At 35.2% G+C, this 24852-nt stretch overlaps 1 protein-coding gene across 1 annotated transcript; it reads left to right on the top strand.

Moving 5' to 3' along the window:
* Positions 1-2652: 2652 nt before the first annotated feature.
* Positions 2653-24748, top strand: LOC106059230 (uncharacterized). The gene is made up of 3 exons (XM_056016450.1): positions 2653-2839; positions 22746-23306; positions 24398-24748. The coding sequence occupies exons 2-3, from the start codon at positions 22757-22759 to the stop codon at positions 24616-24618; spliced, it is 771 nt and encodes a 256-aa protein (XP_055872425.1). The 5' UTR covers positions 2653-2839; positions 22746-22756; the 3' UTR covers positions 24619-24748.
* Positions 24749-24852: the final 104 nt, after the last annotated feature.

The raw sequence follows: 24852 nt of genomic DNA, 5'->3' as shown, positions 1-24852 counted from the left end.
TTCCATGCTCTAATAGCACTAGGGAAGAAGGAGCGTTTATACACATTTGTCCTAGCATATGGGACGAGAAATGTGCCTTTATCTTTGTGTCTTTCTGAATAGTTTATTAAATTTTGTTTTTGTATTTGAAGATTATGGTTCAGTGTCTTGTGTATAATCGCTACTTTACTTTTGAGCCTTCTGTCCTGAAGGCTTTCTAAATTTAGTGATTTTACTAAAGGTGTTACTATAGTCAAATATGAATATTCGTTTGTTATGAATCTCACTGCTCTATTTTGTGTCTGTTCCAGTTTCTTAATGTTTTTTTGAGTTGAAGGGTCCCAAACAGAGGAAGCAAATTCTATTATTGCCATAACCAAGGTTAAATAACATTTTAGTTTTATATTCTTACTTGATTTATAAAAATTTCTTTTCGTTTGAGTGCATTATGATCATTCCCAATGAGATCATATGACATACTTCAAAAACAACAACATTAACAACAAAATAACTAAATAATCCTGAAAAATTAAAACGTTCTATCCAGAGTTTTTGCCAAGTTACCAAGTTAGCGAATTAAAAAAAAAAAAAAGATAAAGTGTTAAATCTGTAGGAAAATCTTTCGAGCCGTTATCGAAAAAAAAAACAAGATCTTTTTTTTCTTTTTCCTTCCGCCGATGAACCTAAAGGAAGGGATTTAAAAACTAATGGAGGAAACAAATGGCTGTAACAAGTTAATGAGATAATCTGTGTTCTAATTTAGAGACTTCTACATAGTTTAGATTTTCAATTTATTTTAAAATATTCAGAACAGTGGACACCAGGTGGGAGGAGGCTTCAGACATTGCCAGTGACAGATCTTTATGGAGACAGCTTGCCGCCCAAAGCGCCGAACGGCGCGGGAGGACCAAAGTCTAAGTAAGTAAGTAAGTGACTTTTTAAAACATTTTGTGACGTTCACCCTAAGTTATCTCACCCATATTTTCTTTTGCAGATGGATTTTTAATTTTTTTTTTTACAATACCTCTATTCAAGTCGGAACTTCATTGCGGAAACTGAGTGGGTGATGTAAAGGTGGAACCTTGAACAGGATCTCAAAAAAAAAAAAAAGGGCTATAACGATTTTTCTAGAAATTTAATTGCCGGCGTATATCACAGAAAAGAATGACTAGCTCTTTGGCATAACTGGAAAAATTCTTTGAACGTTAACATTTTTCAAAATAAAAAATTAATGAATTTAATTTGGGCTAGAGAACTAGGCCTAGATCTACATCGAGCATCAGTTTAAAAAAAGACTATCGCGTTCGGGAATTTCCAAATGTAAGGCATTATTGATTCATAAATAAAAGTTCGGGAAAATTTAGCGCATCATCTTGTAAAGGCCTATCATTGGAATATTATAAATGTAGTAGATATATACATTCGCTTAAGCAGTGGGGTAAAAAATGATCCCTTGTTTTTTAATCAAACATTCATTACTTATTAATAGAAAAATGATCGTTTTAAAAATGTATAAAGGAGTTATTGCCTTTTTTAAAAAAGCACTTTTAATGTTTCTCTACTATTTTCTAGTTATATTACTCTATTTTGTTGTGTTAATAAATTAGACCGGATCTAAACAAAATGCCGATGACTGCGATTATAATTAATCGTAAAAAAAATTAAATGTGGTCAATAATAACGAAACTCTTGTTTTAGAAATAGAACTGGTAAAATGTATATCTATTTTTAGGCTAATTATCTATTCGTGGTTGTCTTTTTTTTAAAAAAAGAAAGAAGTCACGATGTCCTTATGTATAAATAAATGCCTGGATAAATTTCGTTTATAGATTCAGCACTAGAGAACATCGTAAAGTGCAACTTTTTGTTGGTAAGTACAGGACAGGAAATTCTTGTAGTTTTTTTCTATTGCAAAATTTTATTGCAAGTTTGACATTTGCATCAAACTTTTTCAGAAGTATTTGTTGAGTTGGTATCATGATTGTCGAGGATTACAATTTACGTCTTTTTAATCTGGGTCTAGTTCCATTATAGACGAATGACAAAAGAAGAATAACATCTACATTACTTTAAAAAAATACAAGTTTAATTTAAGTGTAATTGTATCAATTGGTGTTGATCAGTTATGTAATATTAGATACCATTGACTAAGACATATTAATCTGCCATAAATATATTTTTATCAATTGTTTTATACCATCACATCCGTAGAGTACGATTTCTTTATCATGTTCAAAATTTCAAACAAACAAATTAATAACTGATAGTTAATAAACTGATTGGTTAAATTTTGTATTTATTCTTCTGTTGTCAGGTATAGAAATAATTTTGCACAATTTCAGCTTAATTCGAGATTGGGTGTGGGACATATAACGTGTATAAACATTTTACCAGACAGAGTGAGTTGAAAAAAGGTTTATAAAAAAAAAAGAGTTAAATTCTTTACATTTAAATTCTATATCTTTGACATAATGTGCAATTAATTTAGTATTAATGAAATTCCTTTAAATGAATATCAACAGGTGAGAAGATGAACATTTTTCTTCTGTCACTAGTCCTTGTGGCTGCGGCCTCAGCCAACGTTATCCGAGAGGAAGAAGACAATTGCTTTCCCATAGCTGGGGTAAATCTTTGTGGAGATCTACCCATTAGTGGCAAGAGAGATGAAAAGGACAAAGAATACTTCCTTGCTACTACATCGATGGTGTCAGAACTTGTATAGCTATAAAAAGAGAAGAAGACCTGAACCTAGCACAGATTGTGGCCGACGTAGGAAAAGTTGTTCAAGTCATTGGGAGTTTTATTGGTGGAGCTGCAACAAAAAGAGAAGAACAAGATTTTGCTGCGTGCCTTACATTAGGTACTTAGAGAATTATTTTTTTTTATTTAATTTGTTTTGGCTACAGAAAAGAAAAGAAAATACACATTAGAGGAGGTAGTCTAACACGAAACATTTTATATTTTATAGACATTGGGTTAGGACTATAGATATAGGTATTTTATTAATATTCGGCATAAGGCATAGTGTTAGACACCTTATTTATATAGGTTAGTTATTTAGCGACGCACCATAGAAGACGCATATTGAACGGGACTAGTGACGTTTGGGATATGTTGGGTTAGAGACCGGAAAATCAGTTAGCGATAGAATCCTTGAGGGTAACGACGTGTTTAGTGACAGAGACTTCTACTGTGGCCTTTTATTAGAATAAATATATGTGAAGTTGTTCATCAGCGTTGACTACATCTCTTTACTAGTTAAAACCGATGTGTTTGTTTGTCTGGATTGTTGATCAACTACACGGAATACACCCGAACAATTATACCCAAACGCTTGCAGAGTAATTGGTTGAAATTCAACAGTCATCCATAGTTGACCTCAAGACAGCCTGAACAAGCAACATCACAATAGGCAAACTATGCAACCGCCTAAAGCCTCTAAATGGTGGGGGCTCGCACAGAAAAACATTTTTACTTGTAAGAACTCCACACAACTACCCCTTTGCAGACATTGCGCCCACCCCTTTGAAACCGTAAACCATATCCTCTTTGAATGCCCCTCCCTAATCCACCTTAGACAGACCCTACTTCCACTACAGCCCAACATAACCAACACCCTTTACGGCAGTGCTGAACAGCTGAAGAAAACAGCACACTTTTTTTCCTTGGCACAGTCTGCAAAAGAGCTCACAGCTCAGCAGCAATAAAGCTGGCTAGAAGAAGAAGAAGAAGAAGAAGAAGAACTTGTAAGAATTTGTCCAAGCATATGAGATAAGAATTTTGTTTCATCTCTTTGAGTATTTTATTATGATTTAGTGTTTTATGTTTTATTGCTACATTGTTTTTACAAAGCTTTTATCCAGTGACTCTGCCCATTTGTCTCTCTGTCAGGCTAAAGGTTTTAATCACATTATTTCTCTGACACCGATTCTCTGATCAATCTGAAATTTCACATAATTATTTCTTTTATTCAACAACACAAGAATCAATTTTAAACATACAAATTAGTTAATTATCTATTGGGGATAAATTGTTTTGTTTGTTATTTCGAACAAAGGAGAGAGAAAGTACTTTACTGAAGTGGTAGTATAAGCTAAATTAGTCGTTTTTTATATTAGGTTATCGTTTGAGGATAACTATACAATCTTCCATGTTCATAAACTTTTCGTGGTAACCACGTTGGCTTGAGAAGTTCGAATTCATGTGGTTCACCTTTTTTTTATATATACATTTACAAAACGATCAACAGATATCCTGTTCCTTCTCACCCTATCCATTTTCACCTTGTGCAGCATGAAATTCATGAGCGTTACCATTGTTTTTTCGGGGGGGGGGCGATTTTTATATATAATATTTAATTGATCGTTCGTTTGGGTGAATGAGGTCTATTAATTTCGGTTTAATTGTTTACTTTTATAGTTATAATCATCTAACTAGAAAATACATTGCTGTTGTTATCAATCGTATATCAAAATCAATAAAAAATAAATGTCTTAAATTTTTTTTTTAACATTTAGGTTGTACAAAGATTTGTCCAGACTCAGATACAAATATGATCACTAACGTTTGTAAAAGAGGCGAACAGGAAGTAGACGTTGCGGCTTGTTTAACTATCAATGGTGTCAGAACGTGTTTACCATTTCTCAGAAGAGTGGAAAATCTCAACTTAGCCGAGATTGTTGCCAACATCGGAAAGGTTGTCCAGGTCATCGATGGTTTCATTTCTGGAGCAGCTGCCAAGCGAGAGGAACAAGATGTTTCAGTTTGTGTAACATTAGGTATTAACTTAAGTTTGTGAAATGTTGTAATGGCTCTCACTATTCAGGCTCTCTGCAGACTGCACCACTCGACACTACCAACTTGCCAACTCAGGTCTCCATAAAAAACTAAAAATTTGATGTCCAATAAATGACAACCAATTTTGTACCCTTGGCAACATGCAATACTAACTATACAAATTTCTGCGTGGATATCTAAACCGCCGTATCAACTCTGTACTGTTGTTGAAAGAACTCTACTGGCTTCTCTGTGCCTAGTCAGTGGCGTAACATCCATGGCGCAAAGGGGTTCAATGAGCCCGGGTCTACGACCATTAGGGGCCCACAGCCTGTGGCGTAGCAACCACAGCGCTTGGGTCAATGACTCATGGCCAGTGGAGACAAAACGAGAACTTAGGAAGAACATGTATTTGTACATTTGAAACACTTTTAATTCGTTTAGTTCTGTTAAGAAATTGTGCAAACATTGACTTTTAAGACTCTATTTCTTACATGAAATGCTAACTGAATTAAAAGTAATGGTATTATGACTTATAAAAAAAAAGTACAATCTTTACAAAGGAATGTCTTTAGAACATGTACCATTACATTAAGATCGCTCATTTTTGTCACACATTAAAATTGTCTTATTGATGGTAGGTAGGCCTTCCAAGATATTCTTCATCCCGGGCTCACGGGTACTTACTACTACGCTGTACCAAGTTGAACTCTGTCGTAACGTTTTGAATCGTAAATCAGTAAGTTGGTTGTGACTGACTCAGATACCTTTGCTCTTTATATAGGGCCCCTAACGGCCCTCTAGAACCGGACGAAACATCACTCGACTCTTCTAGGTGGTAACCTGACTATTTCTGACGTGACTGGCTTGAGTACTATTCCGATCACAGATCCTTTCCGAACCGTCGTATTGTCACTCGTAGCGGCTGGACCGTCCACACTCGTCATGGTTGACTACACACGCACCACCTCCCCTATTAAAACCACCACTGGGATTATAACAATATCTATGTTAGAACCTCCATTTTTCAATCCATAGTTAGGATATTTTACATACATGTATGTTTTACTTTTTCAATTTTGCTTATCTAGTTTCAAGCATATTGTTAGAAAATTTAAATGGTTTTGTAAAAATGCTATTTTAAAAGCTACCAATAATGCTATTTACGTACTTTTACAGGATGTACGAGAGTATGTCCAGATATGTCGACGACAAACGTCTGCAAAAGAGAAGAACTGGACAATGGTCTTCCATTTTGTTATTATGCAATCGACGGAGTTAAAACTTGTATTCCTAATATCAAGAGAGAAGATGAAAGCCTCAACTTAGCAGACATTGTCGCTAACATTGGAAAAGTCATCCACGTGATTGACGGATTTGTTTCAGGAGCAGCTGCTTAAAGAGAACTACAATTATACTTTTAAATACTTGGATATCATGTTTGTATGTGTTAGAAACATCAGACGACACATATTAAATTATTTTAAATTTTAAATTATTTTAAAACATCCTTGGTAAATTTTAAATAAAATGTATACCAAAATAAATTATTATCTTTTTTTTTTCTCTATCCTGTCTGTTCTCTAAGAACTTAGAATTTTTGACATTATAGACTATGCTTTCATGTGTGTCTGGAACATTGAAATTCAACATTTATGTCACCAAGCTTCTCTATGTCTTGACCAGAGTTGAAGTAACGAGTCTCAATATATGAATATATGGGTTAGGTTGAAGAAAAATAAAACAATGCCAAGTTAGGGAATAATTAACTAGCATTCAGTTCGTCAATAGGTCTGACAATAAAATATAGAGCATTGAACAGGTTTATATTCTACTTTTTAGTGACCGTGAATAAAGGGAGATAATATCATCTTGTGGTATAAAACAGTGTATGTATTTTTTTTCTTTGGCGGAGGCAAAATCAATAAATAGATACCTTTTGGAAGTATCCAGAGTATGAAATATTAAAGTTTTATAAACGAGGAATTAAAAAAAACAGCAACACATACTTAAATAAACATACTTTCAATAAACCAAATACTAATCTTTTCGCATTTTTCATCAATTCCTCTCTTTCGCGTGTAGCACATACTAATTCTTCTTATGTAGATGGCAACAGAGATAGTTCAGTATCTACATATAACTACTTCTTTACTTTTGAGTCTTCTGTCCTGAAGACTTTCTAAATTTAATGATTTTACTAAAGGTGTTACTCTAGTCAAATGTGAATATTCGTTTGTTATGAATCACATTTTAAGACCCTAACATTGTTTATTTGTCTCTTGATTTCAAAATCTTTCCCAATCTTTTGTTTATACAATGCCTCTTAAGTCTGTAACGGATGCATGTGTAATAAGATGGACTTGAAGTATTTCTAACTATTCTTGATAATACTAAGTAAAGTGCGAAGTTCGAGCGCATTAAGCCCGCTGGCAGCAATTTTCAAGTTTGGATTTTTATAGCACAGTAACGGTCTGACCTATGAAAAAACTGATGGTATCTCTGAATTCCTCGTCCTTTTTTCTATAAAAATAGATTGGATTTAATGTATCACTAGGCTTAGTTAAAATTAAATACGAAGTCAAAGAGGTGTAGGGTAAGTATCGCCAAGCGTACTTTTCCTCGAGCAGATTTTTCCCCAGTTAGTAAGCTCGATCGGGTTGATGGAAGGTTCGAGCAGATCAAAGAAATTATATCTAAAAACATGTTTTAATATTTAATTTTCACTATAAAGTCATTTTCTTTTTACTCCAGCGCAAGAACACCATCCATTGCACCATTTCCCACCGTCCACAACTTCAAATAGTCTCTTTGAGCTAATGAGCCATCAGACTTAAAAATAGCCTTAATCCCATTACCCATTTCCTTCACTACCGGGTAGTAAAAAAGAATAATTCCACACCTCCTGAGTTTGACCTCACCATGAACTTTTCCTTTACAAGGAAAAGGAAATAGTATGTGTCGGAAGTAAAGAAAAAAGGTGCATGCGCAGTAGCAATATAGTAGTAATTTGGTAAACATTCAAATAAAAAAGTTATAGCAATAAAAAGTGAACTGTTCGAACCTCTTGTCAAATCGGGACTGCTCGAACTTCGCACTTTACTATAGATGCGTGCGTACCTTGTAGGATGTATTACAGATGCGAGTCCATAAGAACATAACATCACACTACAAGAATGAACAGGTACCAACAGGTTCAAAGGTTCAATAACCAAGTTCACTCAAGATGAACGATATAAACAATCTTTAATATAGAATGGGCCACAGTCGAGTCCGCCACTAACAATGATGTTTTCCCTTAGAAAGTCTAGCAGAACTAATTTCTAAAAGTCTATTCTAATCTCTGACCCCAAAGTCTATGTCGTCACTATAAAATGTATGTTCACTGTCGGTCTAATAGAGTCCGTAACTCAACTATCTAAACTAGCTATCTAACAAGTCACACTTTGAAAGTGCTACCTGGGCAAAGGCTGGGTGCGAGTCCTAAAAAAAAAACGCTCAAGTGATTTTTCTAGAAATTTGATGGTTGCTGTATAGCACACGTATATCATACGTATATCACACGTATATCACACGTATATCACACGTATATCATACGTATAGCACACGTATAGCACACGTATAGCACACGTATAGCACACGTATAGCACACGTATAGCACACGTATATCACACGTATAGCACACGTATAGCACACGTATAGCACACGTATATCACACGTATAGCACACGTATAGCACACGTATAGCACACGTATATCACACGTATATCACTCTGATTATTGTGAAATTCCATTTTTAAAAGCGCTTTAGTATTTTTTTAATGTCAACTTGTCAGACCAATAGACAAAAAAGATATATGACAGGCAACGCTTTTTTTTTTCTTTTTACGATACCTCTATCTTGCTTAAAAATGTATGGTCAATGCGTGGGTGAATATATGGAAGTGGTTCTCAAAAATGGCTCTAATGATTTTCCATGAGCTTTGACAGTTGATGTATATCTTTAGGTAAAGAATTATTTTGCCAGATTTTTATTTTTTATACTTAATTTTTTTACAGTGTAAACAAAATAATTTAAATTTAGCTAGAGGATAGAAAATCTTATCTTAAACAGACTACGTCTTCTGGTCTAATTATTAAAGAGTTTACTAAATTAATAGAAGTTTTAAAATATTTTGCACACCATCTTCAAAGTCTAGGTCTTTAGGTCCATCATTAGAATTTCGTATCATCTGACCATTAGTACATTTATACATACGCTTAACCAGGACATTGTTCACGTGGAGAAGGTAAATGATGGCGGATTTGGAAATGTTCTATTTTTTTTTAATTTTTCTCGTTCATTAACTTTTAAGAGTAAAATAAACATCAGCTTCTTAAAGAAGGAATCGACGTCTTAAAAAAGTATTTCCTATTTTACTTCACAAACATAGAAAGCAGTCTTGAATTTCAGATCTTGCTACTGGCCTACAGATTTCACTAGTGTCGCCTCTGTCTTCACTTGCCTTGTTATGACACGATTAGAATTTAGTTATTTGTTTCGGGAATAAGGGGAAAGTTTTACTTAGCGACAAGTGACGTGACAGATCTTTAAAAAACAAGAACGCTTTAGAATTTGATAGAGACAAGACATTTTTGCTATCCCAGTAAGAATAAGAAGTAGTTTACGGACATAGTTGACATCGAACGATTCCCTTCTTGATCATTAAACATATTTGTAGACCAACATCAGCGTCGACTACATATTATGATTGTTTCGGCCTTTCGCCGGTGTTACTGAATCAGTTTGAGTTATGTGTTACTTCCAGTCAGACTTAAATCTAGTTATATTTCAAAGAATCAACTACGCGCGAAAGCCTTAACAGCCTACATCTTTCATTGGTGTCGCCTCTGTCTTCACTTGCCTACAGGTTTCATTGGTGTCGCCTCTGTCTTCACTTGCCTACATGTTTCATTGGTGTTGCCTCTGTCTTCACTTGACTACATGTTTCATTGGTGTTGCCTCTGTCTTCACTTGCCTACAGGTTTCATTGGTGTCGCCTTTGTCTTCACTTGCCTACAGGTTTCATTGGTGTTGCCTCTGTCTTCACTTGCCTACATGTTTCATTGGTGTTGCCTCTGTCTTCACTTGCCTACAGGTTTCATTGGTGTCGCCTCTGTCTTCACTTGCCTACATGTTTCATTGGTGTTGCCTCTGTCTTCACTTGCCTACAGGTTTCATTGGTGTTGCCTCTGTCTTCACTTGCCTACAGGTTTCATTGGTGTTGCCTCTGTCTTCACTTGCCTACATGTTTCATTGGTGTTGCCTCTGTCTTCACTTGCCTACAGGTTTCATTGGTGTTGCCTCTGTCTTCACTTGCCTACATGTTTCTTTGGTGTTGCCTCTGTCTTCACTTGCATACAGGTTTCATTGGTGTTGCCTCTGTCTTCACTTGCCTACATGTTTCATTGGTGTTGCCTCTGTCTTCACTTGCCTACATGTTTCATTGGTGTTGCCTCTGTCTTCACTTGCCTACATGTTTCATTGGTGTTGCCTCTGTCTTCACTTGCCTACAGGTTTCATTGGTGTCGCCTCTGTCTTCACTTGCCTACAGGTTTCATTGGTGTTGCCTCTGTCTTCACTTGCCTACAGGTTTCATTGGTGTTGCCTCTGTCTTCACTTGCCTACATGTTTCATTGGTGTTGCCTCTGTCTTCACTTGCCTACGTGTTTCATTGGTGTTGCCTCTGTCTTCACTTGCCTACAGGTTTCATTGGTGTCGCCTCTGTCTTCACTTGCCTACATGTTTCATTGGTGTTGCCTCTGTCTTCACTTGCCTACAGGTTTCATTGGTGTTGCCTCTGTCTTCACTTGCCTACATGTTTCATTGGTGTTGCCTCTGTCTTCACTTGCCTACAGGTTTCATTGGTGTCGCCTCTGTCTTCACTTGCCTACATGTTTCATTGGTGTTGCCTCTGTCTTCACTTGACTACAGGTTTCATTGGTGTTGCCTCTGTCTTCACTTGCCTACATGTTTCATTGGTGTTGCCTCTGTCTTCACTTGCCTACATGTTTCATTGGTGTTGCCTCTGTCTTCACTTGCCTACAGGTTTCATTGGTGTTGCCTCTGTCTTCACTTGCCTACAGGTTTCATTGGTGTTGCCTCTGTCTTCACTTGCCTACATGTTTCATTGGTGTTGCCTCTGTCTTCACTTGCCTACAGGTTTCATTGGTGTTGCCTCTGTCTTCACTTGCCTACATGTTTCTTTGGTGTTGCCTCTGTCTTCACTTGCATACAGGTTTCATTGGTGTTGCCTCTGTCTTCACTTGCCTACATGTTTCATTGGTGTTGCCTCTGTCTTCACTTGCCTACATGTTTCATTGGTGTTGCCTCTGTCTTCACTTGCCTACATGTTTCATTGGTGTTGCCTCTGTCTTCACTTGCCTACAGGTTTCATTGGTGTCGCCTCTGTCTTCACTTGCCTACATGTTTCATTGGTGTTGCCTCTATCTTCACTTGCCTACAGGTTTCATTGGTGTTGCCTCTGTCTTCACTTGCTGCAACATTCACTGTCGCCGCCTATGGCAATAGGGTCATAGTCCTTTTCGCTCTCTATCTTTGGCATGCCCCAAAAACAAAAATTAAGATTATATGAATTAATAAATGTATTTTCATAAAACGTACAGCTACAAACAAAGATGCCTGTTGTTGTTTTTTTTGTTTAGATAGACAAGAATACTTTACTTTTAGGACCTGTAACGAGATCAAGACAGTACCTTATATAGATTTTTAGATATAGACTTTTTAAAAATAAATGATAAACTATTTGTGATTCACGATTAAGTCAGAATAAGTAGAACTTGTTTTCTTTCAATAAAATATTACTTTGATGAGCTTAGTTGAAATGTCTAGGGCAATGAGGATGAGGGTCTAGAAGAAGAACACATTTTTACTTACAGAATAGTTTACCTAGCATCTTACATTCTTTTTAAAGCTAAATTTAGATATTTTGATAAGCATTTCTTGATTAAAATACTTTTGACAATGAAATGTTTTCCACGAACTTTTAGTACAGAAAATCAGAGGCGTAGCTAGGAATTTGGGAGCCCGGAAGGCTTGACCCTTTAAGGGGCCCCTGCATTTTAACATTCGACATCGTGACATGAGATAATGTACTTAACAAATATACAAGTCTAAATTCGAATCGGTACAGTGTATAAGTAAAATTAACACAAAGTAATAATTAGGAATCTTTTAATGAATAATACCACTGTTTATAGACGTGATAATGCACAAGAGAAAAAGATCAATTCATATCACCTCACGTCATGCAGCTAAATAGTATTTATAAAATCATCTAGACCTAGATCAGTGTTTCCCAAATTAGGGAATATGTACCCCAAGGGGTACGGGAAGAGTTTGATTAAGGTACGCGTTGTATATTGTTATAGGTTTAAAAGGAAAGTAGTTTTATCGGGAGAGTTTATTTGAGCGACGTGACTATAAATAGAACTTTGTTTTGGGCGGAACTAGGGAATGATGGGATATTTACAAAATAAGGAAATTATGGGAAGATGAGAGGTAACGGACTCACTCTTTTAGCAAGCAAGATGATAGTTTTGTTTGAGAACTGTGACATTAGGACTGTGCCCCATTATTTTGTATTAAATTCTATTTTCAAGTTCTAGAAGTCTTATCAACTTATTTCATTAATATGTATGTGTGATTGGACCGGAATCCAGACTGTGAGTTAATCATAATTATTTAGACAAGTTCTACATAAGAGTCAAGTAATCTACATTTCTACATCTTGTAAATCACACACATAACAATATGTTTAGCTATATTGATTTTTTTCAATACTCATTTAGTTTATAAATTGGAATGAAATATCATAACTTTTAAATCTTTTTTTTTATTTAAGTTTTTAAAAACTCAAATACGGTTCTATTTTACATTTTAAACAAATTTCTACAAAGATAAGAAACTAGATAGGGATGTTACAACTTCCGTAAATAGTAAATAGTTGTAAAAGTGGTGTATTTTTCTGAAAAAAAAACTGCTTGCATAAGTGATTTTAAAAATTTGATTTTTCGCTTTTAGAAAAGAAAAAAGTAGCCGTTGCATCAGAACTTTAAATGGACTAAAACATTTTTATGTCGGATTTTCACTATCTTTTCTAGTTTACGAGATCTAAACGGGACGGACGGACGGACAGACATTTCACACAAAACCAATAGCGTCTTTTCCCCTTTCGAGGGCCACTAAAAACAATGAAGAAGTGTTATATAAATTTAATTTTTTTTTACTTTATTAATAAAGAAAACTCATTAATTTGTACTTTAATATAATCACTTTAATATAAAAATGTTATATTGTTGTTGTTGTTTAAAATCAATTTCAACTTTATGAACATCGTCATCGTCTATAATTTCTTATTTTATACCAGCGGTTCTCAACCTTTTAAGCTCGGCGACCCCTTTATACAAACCCCCACTCTGCCGCGACCCCCTCCCAACACACACATACAGCAATAGAAGAATAGACAATGACAATCCATATTTTCGATGGTCTTAGGCGACCCCTGGCAAATCGTCATTCGACCCCCAAGAGGGTCGCGACCCACAGGTTGAGAACCCCTGTTTTATACATATTTTGTTATGCTTTAATATAACAGGGTGTCCGCCCAGTAAACTTTGCACAATCTAGTTGTTCTATTTACAGTACAGATAAGGATTTTACAAGGACATGTTGACTGGAACATCTACAACGTAAGATGGTGCGCCTATTTATTGAGTCAACTTCTTGTTAAATATAAACAAACTAGTCGACCGGCGGCGTAGAATACGCCGCTTTTTTGCAGGGCCAACCTTAGGCCACTGCAACCTATGCGACTTCAGTGGGCTTAGCACTTTTATAGGACCCGCGCTAATTTTAGGTGTATAAATTATTAAATTAAACCATTTTATAACTTACAAACATGACACCCTTGTTAACCGTAGGCCACAGAAACAGATGACCTTTACATCATCTGCCCTATAGACCTATACAATAGATTTCCCACGGCCTCCTGTCGATTTAACAGGAGGTCCTGGAAATCTCCTGAAATTGCAAAATATACGAAAAAGTTCTGGAAATATCCGGAAAATTATTAAAATCTTTTGAAAACACATACAAATCTCCTGAAATATACAGACGAAAATAGTCTTTTTTTTCGCTCTTAAATTACCTAGGATAACTCCCTAAGTCCGAGTTGCAAAAATAAAAGAGTGATCTTTCCATTGTGTCCAAACTCTTGAGCGTGCTCTGTGGCCTCGATAGTTACTACAGAGTAGATTACTCCCCCCCCCTTTTAGAAAAAAAAAAGAGTGATATTGCAACGGTCCAGCCCTGCTATGTTGTGACTACGTGTTCTCCCTCCCCCTCTTGTTTTCTCGTGGACTATCCGCAAAGTGATTTTTCCTTTACTTCTTACTACGCGACAAAACTCTTGAGGGATGAAGAGAATTATATATAGAGATGATATACGAGTGCGGGAATTTACGGGACAGACTAATTCAACGTAACATACAATGCGTTGGCCAAAGTAATGTAATGTGGAAGTGTTGACTTGTAGGCCTTTTTTACAATACATCTGTTTAATTCGATACTTCGTGGAAACAAAAAAAAACATGTCTCGAAACGTCTCTGTTTTTCTAAACGATTTTCGAAAATGGCTCTTATGTTCCGAGAAATTTGACATATATATATTGTTATAAACCTGTTGGTGGCACAGATGGGGGGTGGTGTGTGTGTGTGTAGTCAGCCAACACCCCCCCCCTGCCAGCGCTAGATGAGCGGTAGCGTGACGAGTTACGTCGGTCAGCCGAGACGAGTTTCAACATGACGTGTCGGGAAGGATCAGCGTCGTGAACACAGCTCAGGAGCGTCACGAGAATTGTAGTCATCTGACCACCCAGAATGGTCGAGCGACGTTCTGTCCGGTTCTAGAAGGCCAGCAGGGACCCTATATAAAGAGCGAAGGTATCAGAGACGAGTGAGTCACAACTTCCCGATCTACAGTTCGTTACAACGGCTCAGTACAAGTCCGAGACGAGACAGAGAGAGACCAGTGCAAGAGTTGATACGGCGGAGAGATATTTGTACAGTCTTGTGTTACGTGCTGCCAATTGTACAGTGTTGGCTGTTATTTATTGACATTAAACTATTACGTTATTTTGAAGCCCAGAGTTGTCAAGTTCTTTAAGTTGGTGGTGTCGTTTGGTGCCATTTGCAGCGAGCCTTGATAGGGAGATTCGTAACAATATATATATATATATACATTATACCTAGACTGGAAAACGGAAATGAATAATGATTTGATCACAGACCTATATATATATATATATATATATATATATACGTAAATCTGTTTAAGCTGTAATGGAAGTCGCCCCAGATGTAGGAAAATCGATCCTTTCAATCTCTTTTGTCCTAGAAATGTAATGGTGTTAAGTTTTCAAAGTTTAGAAATAATGCAATAATTAAAAAAAATAAGCTATTAATCACAAAACTAAGCCTATATATTCACGCAAATATATGAAATGAAGCCATTTTCTGTTAGTTTTCATTCTGATAATTTTTTTAAAAATCCAAGATCGAAATAATTTACGTCTGTTGATTTAAATCATCTTATGCACATTTAAATAGACTGATTACCTAGGTCTTTCTAGATTATGTACCTAAAAATTGCAAAATAATAATTATGAGACGAGAGTGCTCTTATTTTCGATGTTCGATTACTAGATCTAGATCTAAAACTTAGATTCATAGGTCTGTGGGTCTATCATTGAAATATTGTAAAGTCTGATAGATTCGCTATAAACCAAGATTTTTTCTTGGGGGAAATGGAAAGGGGGGGGGGGGAGGCTGGTTGGAAAACGTTCTACTGTTTCTTTGCTATAACATTCATTAGTTATTAAGAGAAAAAATAATTTCTATAAAGGATTACTGTTTTTTTTAAGTATTTTAATTATTATAATTGCTATAGGCCTACGTAAGAAAGAATGAGAGGGGTAATTGCACAATAAACAACATATAGCCTGGGAACAAATCAATGGGCGTAGCTGTAGGGTAATGCTAGCAAAGCATCAAAACACGGAACCATAATTTACAAATGCATAACAAATCTAATGTAATACTCAGAAAGACATTTCTATTATTCCGTATGCTAGGACAAAGTCGTGCATGTGATCCTTCTTCCCTAGTGCTATTAGAGAATGGAGTCGTTTGCCTGAATCGGCCAGGAAAAACGAACGACTTAGCAGATTTTAAATCCCTACTTAACATGCATGACTACATTAGCACATGGATACGCGTAAGACGCAATTTATGAGATTTAAAAAAAAAAACAAAAAAAAACTAACATTACTAGACGTAGCCAAGCATTAAACAAGTGGTGCATTTTACTTAGAGGCTTAAAGTATACTTTTGTCTTTTGTTTTCCTGGTTAAGTCAGGCAACCTTTTCCATGCTCTAATGACACTAAGGAAATAAAGAGCCTTTATCCGAAATGTACCTAGTAAAAGGCATATAATGTGCGCATTTGACAGAATATTTTCTCTCTGAGTATTTAAATAGCTTATTTTTGTATGTGTGTGCTTAGTTTTTATATTTTTTGCCATTTTGTGGCTAATGCCTGTACTCTTTAAAATATTTTCCATTATGAGACTTAATTCTTTATTTTGTGGCTCCTATACAGGTACTAAATTCTTTATTTTGTGGCTCCTATACAGGTACTAAATTCTTTATTTTGTGGCTCCTATACAGGTACTTAATTCTTTATTTTGTGGCTCCTATACAGGTACTAAATTCTTTATTTTGTGGCTCCTATACAGGTACTTAATTCTTTATTTTGTGGCTCCTATACAGGTACTAAATTCTTTATTTTGTGGCTCCTATACAGGTACTAAATTCTTTATTTTGTGGCTCCTATACAGGTACTTAATTCTTTATTTTGTGGCTCCTATACAGGTACTAAATTCTTTATTTTGTGGCTCCTATACAGGTACTAAATTCTTTATTTTGTGGCTCCTATACAGGTACTTAATTCTTTATTTTGTGGCTCCTATACAGGTACTAAATTCTTGATTTTGTGGCTCCTATACAGGTACTAAATTCTTTATTTTGTGGCTCCTATACAGGTACTAAATTCTTTATTTTGTGGCTCCTATACAGGTACTTAATTCTTTATTTTGTGGCTCCTATACAGGTACTAAATTCTTGATTTTGTGGCTCCTATACAGGTACTTAATTCTTTATTTTGTGGCTCCTATACAGGTACTTAATTCTTTATTTTGTGGCTCCTATACAGGTACTTAATTCTTTATTTTGTGGCTCCTATACAGGTACTAAATTCTTTATTTTGTGGCTCCTATACAGGTACTAAATTCTTTATTTTGTGGCTCCTATACAGGTACTTAATTCTTTATTTTGTGGCTCCTATACAGGTACTTAATTCTTTATTTTGTGGCTCCTATACAGGTACTAAATTCTTTATTTTGTGGCTCCTATACAGGTACTTAATTCTTTATTTTGTGGCTCCTATACAGGTGCTTAATTCTTTTTTTGTGGCTCCTATACAGGTACTTAATTCTTTATTTTGTGGCTCCTATACAGGTACATGTCATGTTGCAAAAGTAATTAATCGTGATAAATTCTAAAAAAGGTTTATCCAAAGTTAGATAAAGAAAACTGGTACAAACTATTTTTAAGCTAATTATCTTTCGATTGTTGCCCACTTTAAATGAAAACAAAAGTCACGATGTAATTGTGTATAAAAGTCTGCACATTTCTCTATCAGATCACTTCAAGAACCTTTGCTTACCTTCGTGAGTAGACCTTTAGTTGTAGTTATTGAGTTTCTTTCTTTTTTCAGGACAACTGACAGGCGGGTCTATTAGGGAGGGGTGACATGCGGAAAAGTGGAGTGAATTTATTATTTCAAGGACAAAATAGCGATTTATTTATTTTCATTTTTTACTTACTAATTCATATGTTAATAAAAATGGAATAAAAAATTTATAAACAAAATGTTAACATAGTACAGTATGGCGTGATTTCATCCATTTTTTGGGAGAGGCGTCTGCATTGTGAATGATTCTAAACTCTATTTTGAAGTCTTAACTCTCTCATGTAACGTACACCATCTTTTAATTGACATCTTTCTTTTGCGCAAACCAAAAGTGCTCTCTGCAAGAAGTCTTACTGAACAGGAAAAGATGTTACAATGATGTAGCTCATCACTAACAGACATAATCAACTTTCTTGAGTGTCTCCCACACCCAGTGGCGTAGCATTTATTGCGCTATGGGGTTCAATGAACCCCGAGCCCATGACCAATAGGAGCCCACAGCTGTGGCATAGCAACCATGGCGCGAAGGAGTTCATTACGCTTGGGCCCATGACTCAAGGTCAGTTGGGGGCCTACATTAGAACTTAGGAAGAACATTTGTTGTTCATTTGAAACACTTTGAAGTCGTTTAACTCTGTTAAGAAGTTGTACAAACATTGACTTTTAAGACACTATTACTTATATGCAGTCCTAACTGAATCAAACCTTATCACATAATTACTTATTTAAAGGGCAGGTTAAACCCCCAAATTGAAATATCAACAAATCTTTCACTATGTAAGTGTCTACATGTTTGGATGGATCATTTAATGATGAAAAAAATATTTATAAAAAAAGTGAATTTTTCACAAAAATAGGGTAAAATAGTCAAAAATCTATAAAAAAAAAATACATGAACACACATGTCAAGATATTTTAGTATCTATTAAATATTTTCAAATGAAATTTGCACATTGTCTTCAGCATGTTATTCCAATCACCTTGAACTACAATTATTACAGTCAGAGAGAATTTTTTAATGAATTTTTTAGTGTGGGAACCATAAAACTGTGGAAACTGGTTGGGGTATTGGTAAGTATTGAGGCCATAACTTTAAAACTACTTCATAGATTGTAATTCTGGTAGCATGTTTTAATTCAATATGGACATTGAACAAAACTTCCATATTTCAAAACTCTAGCTAGCATAGTTTTTATGAAAATCAAGAAAAACCACAACATCTATGAATAATAAAAAAAACAACTTACAATTAAAAGCCTCCTGGTAAATATCCTTCATCCCTAGCATCTTTTGCATTTGAATGAATGATTTTTTACTCCTGGATGTCATTTCTGTTATATTTTTTGCATTAATAGATGACAAAATCCTTTTCTGCAGCGCGAAATGATGTTTCAGAATAATATCCGAATTGTAATCCCAAAAATGGAAATATCTGCCTTCATCTAAGTTCCCCATCATTATATACAATTGTGGCATCATGGACAGCTATCTCAAGCCTTTGTCTTCCAGCAAATCGGTTTTCGGGGCATCTTTTCCATATTAAATTATTGAACGACTCGTTAGCATTTCGCTTGCCACCATGTAAACACTTTTGCAACAGTGCATCTGATGTTAACTCTTCAAATATTGGTTTCATAGCATCAGTAATATATTTGGGGAGTTTATTTTTGTTTGCCACTGCTAGGTTTTGTTCTTTTGGACACCAATGGCCGCAATCACTGTGGTCTCCACACCTGTGTTTCCAAATTGCCCAAATTTCCTTTTTCATCTGTAAAAGGTTGTTGGTATTATTTCTAATGGCACCACCATAATGGCCCTGGATTCTTAGAATTGCTGCTGAGTAAGCATTTTCACTTCTCACATTCTTTGCAGTGTTTGCCATCTTCTTCAAAAACTTTTCCTTTGTTAGAATTCTTTAGGTCCTTAATAAAAATTGGAATGTCTTTACATTTAGATTACTCATTTTCGTCACAAACTAAATTTTTCTTATTGGCTGAAGGGGGACCCACCAAGAAATTCTTGAGCCCGGACCCACGGGTACCTTGCTACGCCACTGCCCACACCTAGGCCCATTTCAGCAATTCTTTTCATACATCATTTGATTTTAACCTGCATTTTTTTAAAAATTAGAAATAATAGTGCAAAGCAGTCGCCAAGAGAATGAATTTTCGAGGCTCAGATTGAAAAAAAGAAACCCTTGTTACCGGCTGGGGGGAGTTTACATTACGCCACATAAGCACACAGTATCTCGTCACTTAGGCACACATTAATCTTAGCTCCACATAAGTGTTTATATTTAGATGTTATAAATATGGAATCTAATTTAGTACATGTAAAGGCTTTAAAATGGAAACATTTTATGTAAAGGTTTGGTTTTGAAATGGTAGACGTAGCCTTTCTTAGCAGTTTATTTTCTGAAAGCATGATAGATAGATAGATAGATAGATAGATAGATAGATAGATAGATAGATAGATAGATAGATAGATAGATAGATAGATAGATAGATAGATAGGTAGATAGATAGATAGATAGATAGATAGATAGATAGGTAGGTAGGTAGGTAGGTAGGTAGGTAGGTAGGTAGGTAGGTAGATAGATAGATAGATAGATAGATAGATAGATAGATAGATAGATAGATAGATAGATAGATAGATAGATAGATAGATAGATAGAGCAAGAGAAAAATGGAGAGAGAGCGAGAGAAAGTTACCGGAATTATGTTACTCTCAAATGTAAATTCACTTCATTATAATGTTTGATACCACAGGCCGTCTAACAGGCTTATCAATAAAAGTTTCTTTTTATAATTAAATAATAAAAAAATAATAATTATACAATTTTTCTCCAAGATGAATAATCATCATATTGATCACAAAACTCTGCTTTTCATAAAGCAGAATGTTTAGGTGAGGCCGTCTTGTCTACGTGGTCGTTCTGTCGGGGACACGACATCTCGTTCACTGACATTTCGTTCACCGACAAATCGTTCACGACTTTTCGTTCACGCGACTATTCGTTCACCAGACATTTCGTTCACCCGACTATTCGTTCACGCAACTATTCGCTCACGGACTATTCGCTCACAGACAACTTGTTCACCGACAACTTGTTCACCGACAGTTGATTCACGACAAATCGTTCACGCGACAAATCGTTCACGCGACTATTCGTTCACGGCACGGACAAATTGTTCACAGACAAATCGTTCACTGGATAGCAACATATTGTTTATATTATATATTCTCGTCGCGTGTTTAATTTATTTACATTAAAACTTTTTTAGCTATTATTTCCAAATGCAAAAAATGTCTAGAGATCAGGTCAAATCCAAGTTTATTTAATTTCGTTGTTGTTGTTAATATTTTGTTAATGAGGACAGTATGTGATAAAAATTATACTTAAAATAAAAAAAATATATATAAAAAAAGAGATCTTACAAGCTAACTGAAAAATGTAAACGGGCCCTCACTTTACTATTTACTTTAGGTAACATTTTTACTTTCACCTTTAATATACATTTACACCCCCTTCTTTTTTTCATCTACCGGGAATCTACCCATTCATCTGGCTACTCTAGTTGACACCTAGTTGAGTTGAGTTGAGACAGACTGGCTCCTCTGGAAGTCATACAACTTTATTGGACATTGCCTATACAAATGTTCAATCTGTTAACATTGAAAATATCTACTAGACAAGAGTATAGTACTTTCCATCAAGTTTAAAAGAAGTTTTATTTTATTTTTATTTTAGTTAACTTGTTTCTATATGTGACCACCCATTGGTAGACTCATTAGATTGCTTTGACTTCAATAACAAATTTATTGAAACATTTTTATTTTGTTGTTTTGCAACAAATTATAATTTTTTGATAGGGAACCAAAATATTTCCTAGTGTTCTATATGTAATTTGTTTGTTTTTTTCTTAGATGTCTTAATTGATAAAATATTAATCTTAGATCTGTATCTAGTATGTGACGTTCAGAGTTGAACAGTGAAACCATATATTGTACCAAATCTAGTACCATTGTTAAAAATCTAAATTATCTCTCGTAAAAACACTGAAAGGATTGTGAAAAAAATACTAGTGTGTCTGAGCTAGCCAGGAAAACCAGTGACTTGGCAGAATGCATGACGCGTAGGACGTAATCATATTCTTTTTTGAAGAAACGTCTGTATTATATAGGATAAGATTTGTTTTTGTTAATAAGATATCAATAAAATGGGTATGTTAATTAAACATCTGGACCGCTATTAAGAAGATAAGCAAATATGGGTAGGTCGAACAAGACCACATGATGGACATGAGTTTAAAAGAAGGCCTACATGTTGAAAGTAAAAATGTTACCTATAGTAAAGTGAGGTCCCATTTAAATGTTTCAGCTTGCTTGTAAGATCTCTTTTCTTTTCAGTATAATTTTTTATCACATACCCTCCTCATTAACAAAAATATTAACAACAAACAAACAAAAATTTTAAAAAGAATTTCGGATTAGGCCCGATCTCTAGCAATTTTTTGTTTTTGGAAATATCCAGTGAACGATTTGTCTGTGAACAATTTGTCTGTGAACGAATTGTTAGTGAACGATTAGTCGCGTGAACGATTTGTCGTGAACCAACTGTCGGTGAACAAGTTGTCGGTGAACAAGTTGTCTGTGAGCGAATAGTCCGAGAGCGATATGTCGCGTGAACGAATAGTCGGGTGAACGAAATGTCTGGTGAACGAATAGTCGCGTGAACGAAAAGTCGTGAACGATTTGTCGGTGAACGAAATGTCAGTGAACGAATTGTCGTGGAACCGTTCTGTCGAAGTGGTCGTTTTGTCGAAGTGGTCGTTTTGGCAATGCCGTTTAAATGACGATACGTTTTGGTGTCAAATTTGTAGACATATAATGTAAATTGAAGCATCTTTCAAACGATGAATACATTTTGTTTTTTTTAGTGTGCATATCTGTTTCAATTAGTGAACTTTATTATTATTATGAGGTTCCTAGTTCTTAATCATTTCGTCATTGATGTGGAGTCACACATCCTAGCGGAATAAATATTTGTTTTTATAGTCTTATGTCTTGTGATTTGACGACATTAAATTAAAAATGAATAAATTGTTTTGAATGTCAGCAGGTGCGAAGATGATGAACTTCTTTCTTTTGACACTTCTCTTTGTGGCTTCGACCTTGGCCAATGTTATCCGAGAGGAACAAGACATTTGTTTTAACATAGCTGGAGTAAATCTTTGTGGAGATCCATCCATTAGTGGCAAAAGAGATGAACAGAACGTCTGCTTTCACGTAGGCGGGGTAGAAATTTGTGGAGATCCATCCATTAGTGGCAAAAGAGATCAACAGAACGTCTGCTTTCACGTAGGCGGGGTAGAAATTTGTGGCGATCCATCCATTAGTGGCAAAAGAGATGAACAGAACATCTGCTTTCACGTAGGTGGAGTTGAAATCTGTGGCGATCCATCCATTAGTGGCAAGAGAGATGAAAAAGACAAAAGAATACTTCCTTGTTATTATATCGATGGTGTTAGAACCTGTATAGGAATCAAAAGAGAGGAAGACCTGAACCTAGCAGAGATTGTGACAAACATTGGAAACGTCATCCACGTTATTGATCAATTTGTTGGCGGAGCTGCTACCAAGAGAGAAGAACAAGATTCCGTTGGATGTATTATTGCAGGTATCAACATGTATTTTGCAAATAGTAGATTTTACTAAAACCGGGAAAAAATGAATGATACACCTATATAACTAGGCTCTATCTAAATGTAACTTATTTTGATGAAGTATTCGGATAGTGTATATAGGACATTATTTTTAGAAAGTGTAAAATAGAAGACAAGAATTCGCGAACAAAATTGTATGTGTATACACGTGATACCAATCATTTATTTATCTATCATGAGATGGCTGAAACCCAATTCCGAGAAGCCAAAGAGTTTAAGATCTCTAATAAAAAAAAAAAAAAGCAAAACTACAGTCCTTTAAGTTTTATTCCCATTAGCGTAACCAAGGAAATTCCTCTGGTTCCACAGCCTCCCCCTCCTTACCAAAACAAAATGTTTCCGAATTCCCTCAGTGTTTGCAACATTTTCTAAGGTGAATCTCCCACCAAAAAATAATAATGCAAAACTACAGTCACCGTAGCAAGGGTGTGAGGCTGGACTCCATTGATAAAGTAGATCTACGAGAAAATCCAATTCAAACAACGTATGTCCAAGAGAAGGGGGGTTTCAGGTTCAACCACCCAATAATACTCAATCAAAACTTACAGCTACCACATGGGCGTGACTGTGGGAGATTAGATGCTTAACTAAACCCCAAAATATAACAATCAAACATTGATTTGTTTTCCAGCCAATCGCTGGGATCCATTCACAATGTGCATTTAAAAGCTGATTCGAAGTTTAATCTGCACTTTGTTAGTAGAATATCAAGATATTTTGAGTCTTAAACACATCAGAAAATCAATTTTTGAAGTCATAAATAAATAAGAAATCTGATTAAATTGAATGCACTGGCTATAATAAATATTAATTTTGTAACTGTATATAGAACCTACCCCCCACCGCAAGAAAAAACAAACAAACCAGGGGTGATAATACATGAAATAAAAGGATGTATGTAACATAGTTTTAAATGAATGTTTTTTATTTTATAATTAAATATTATCAGATGCAATGCTTTAGTTGGAAATTTTATTTATGTTAATATTAATTGAAAACATAATTAATAACAAAATCAAAAAAACATACTTATTTCCTTATTTAGGTTGTGTGAGATATTGCCAATCATCTGATGCATTCACTAATATTTGCAAAAGAGAGGAACAGAACATAAGTATTCCGTTTTGTTATACACTCGACGGAGTTAAAACTTGTATTCCTAATATCAAGAGAGAAGATGAAAGCCTCAACTTAGCAGACATTGTCGCTAACATTGGAAAAGTCATCCACGTGATTGACGGATTCGTTTCAGGAGCAACCTCTTAGTGGAAAGAACAGAACACATGTCTGTAATACTTCTATACCATATGTGTGTGTTCTTAAACCATCAGACGATACTAAATCAAGGTTGTACACGTCTTGTGGATTTTAAATATTAAAATTTAGCTTTAATTTATTTAATTTTCGTTTTTCTTGTACTTAATGGTATCTGAATAAATATATATATATATATAAATTCAACACAAAATATATGTCATAATAAAATATATGTCAACAAGC

This window comes from Biomphalaria glabrata, chromosome 17 (assembly GCF_947242115.1).
Source record: "Biomphalaria glabrata chromosome 17, xgBioGlab47.1, whole genome shotgun sequence".
Taxonomy (NCBI): Eukaryota; Metazoa; Mollusca; class Gastropoda; family Planorbidae; genus Biomphalaria; species Biomphalaria glabrata.
Note: the sequence above shows the minus strand (reverse complement) of the source record. Positions and strands in the feature narration are given on the sequence as shown.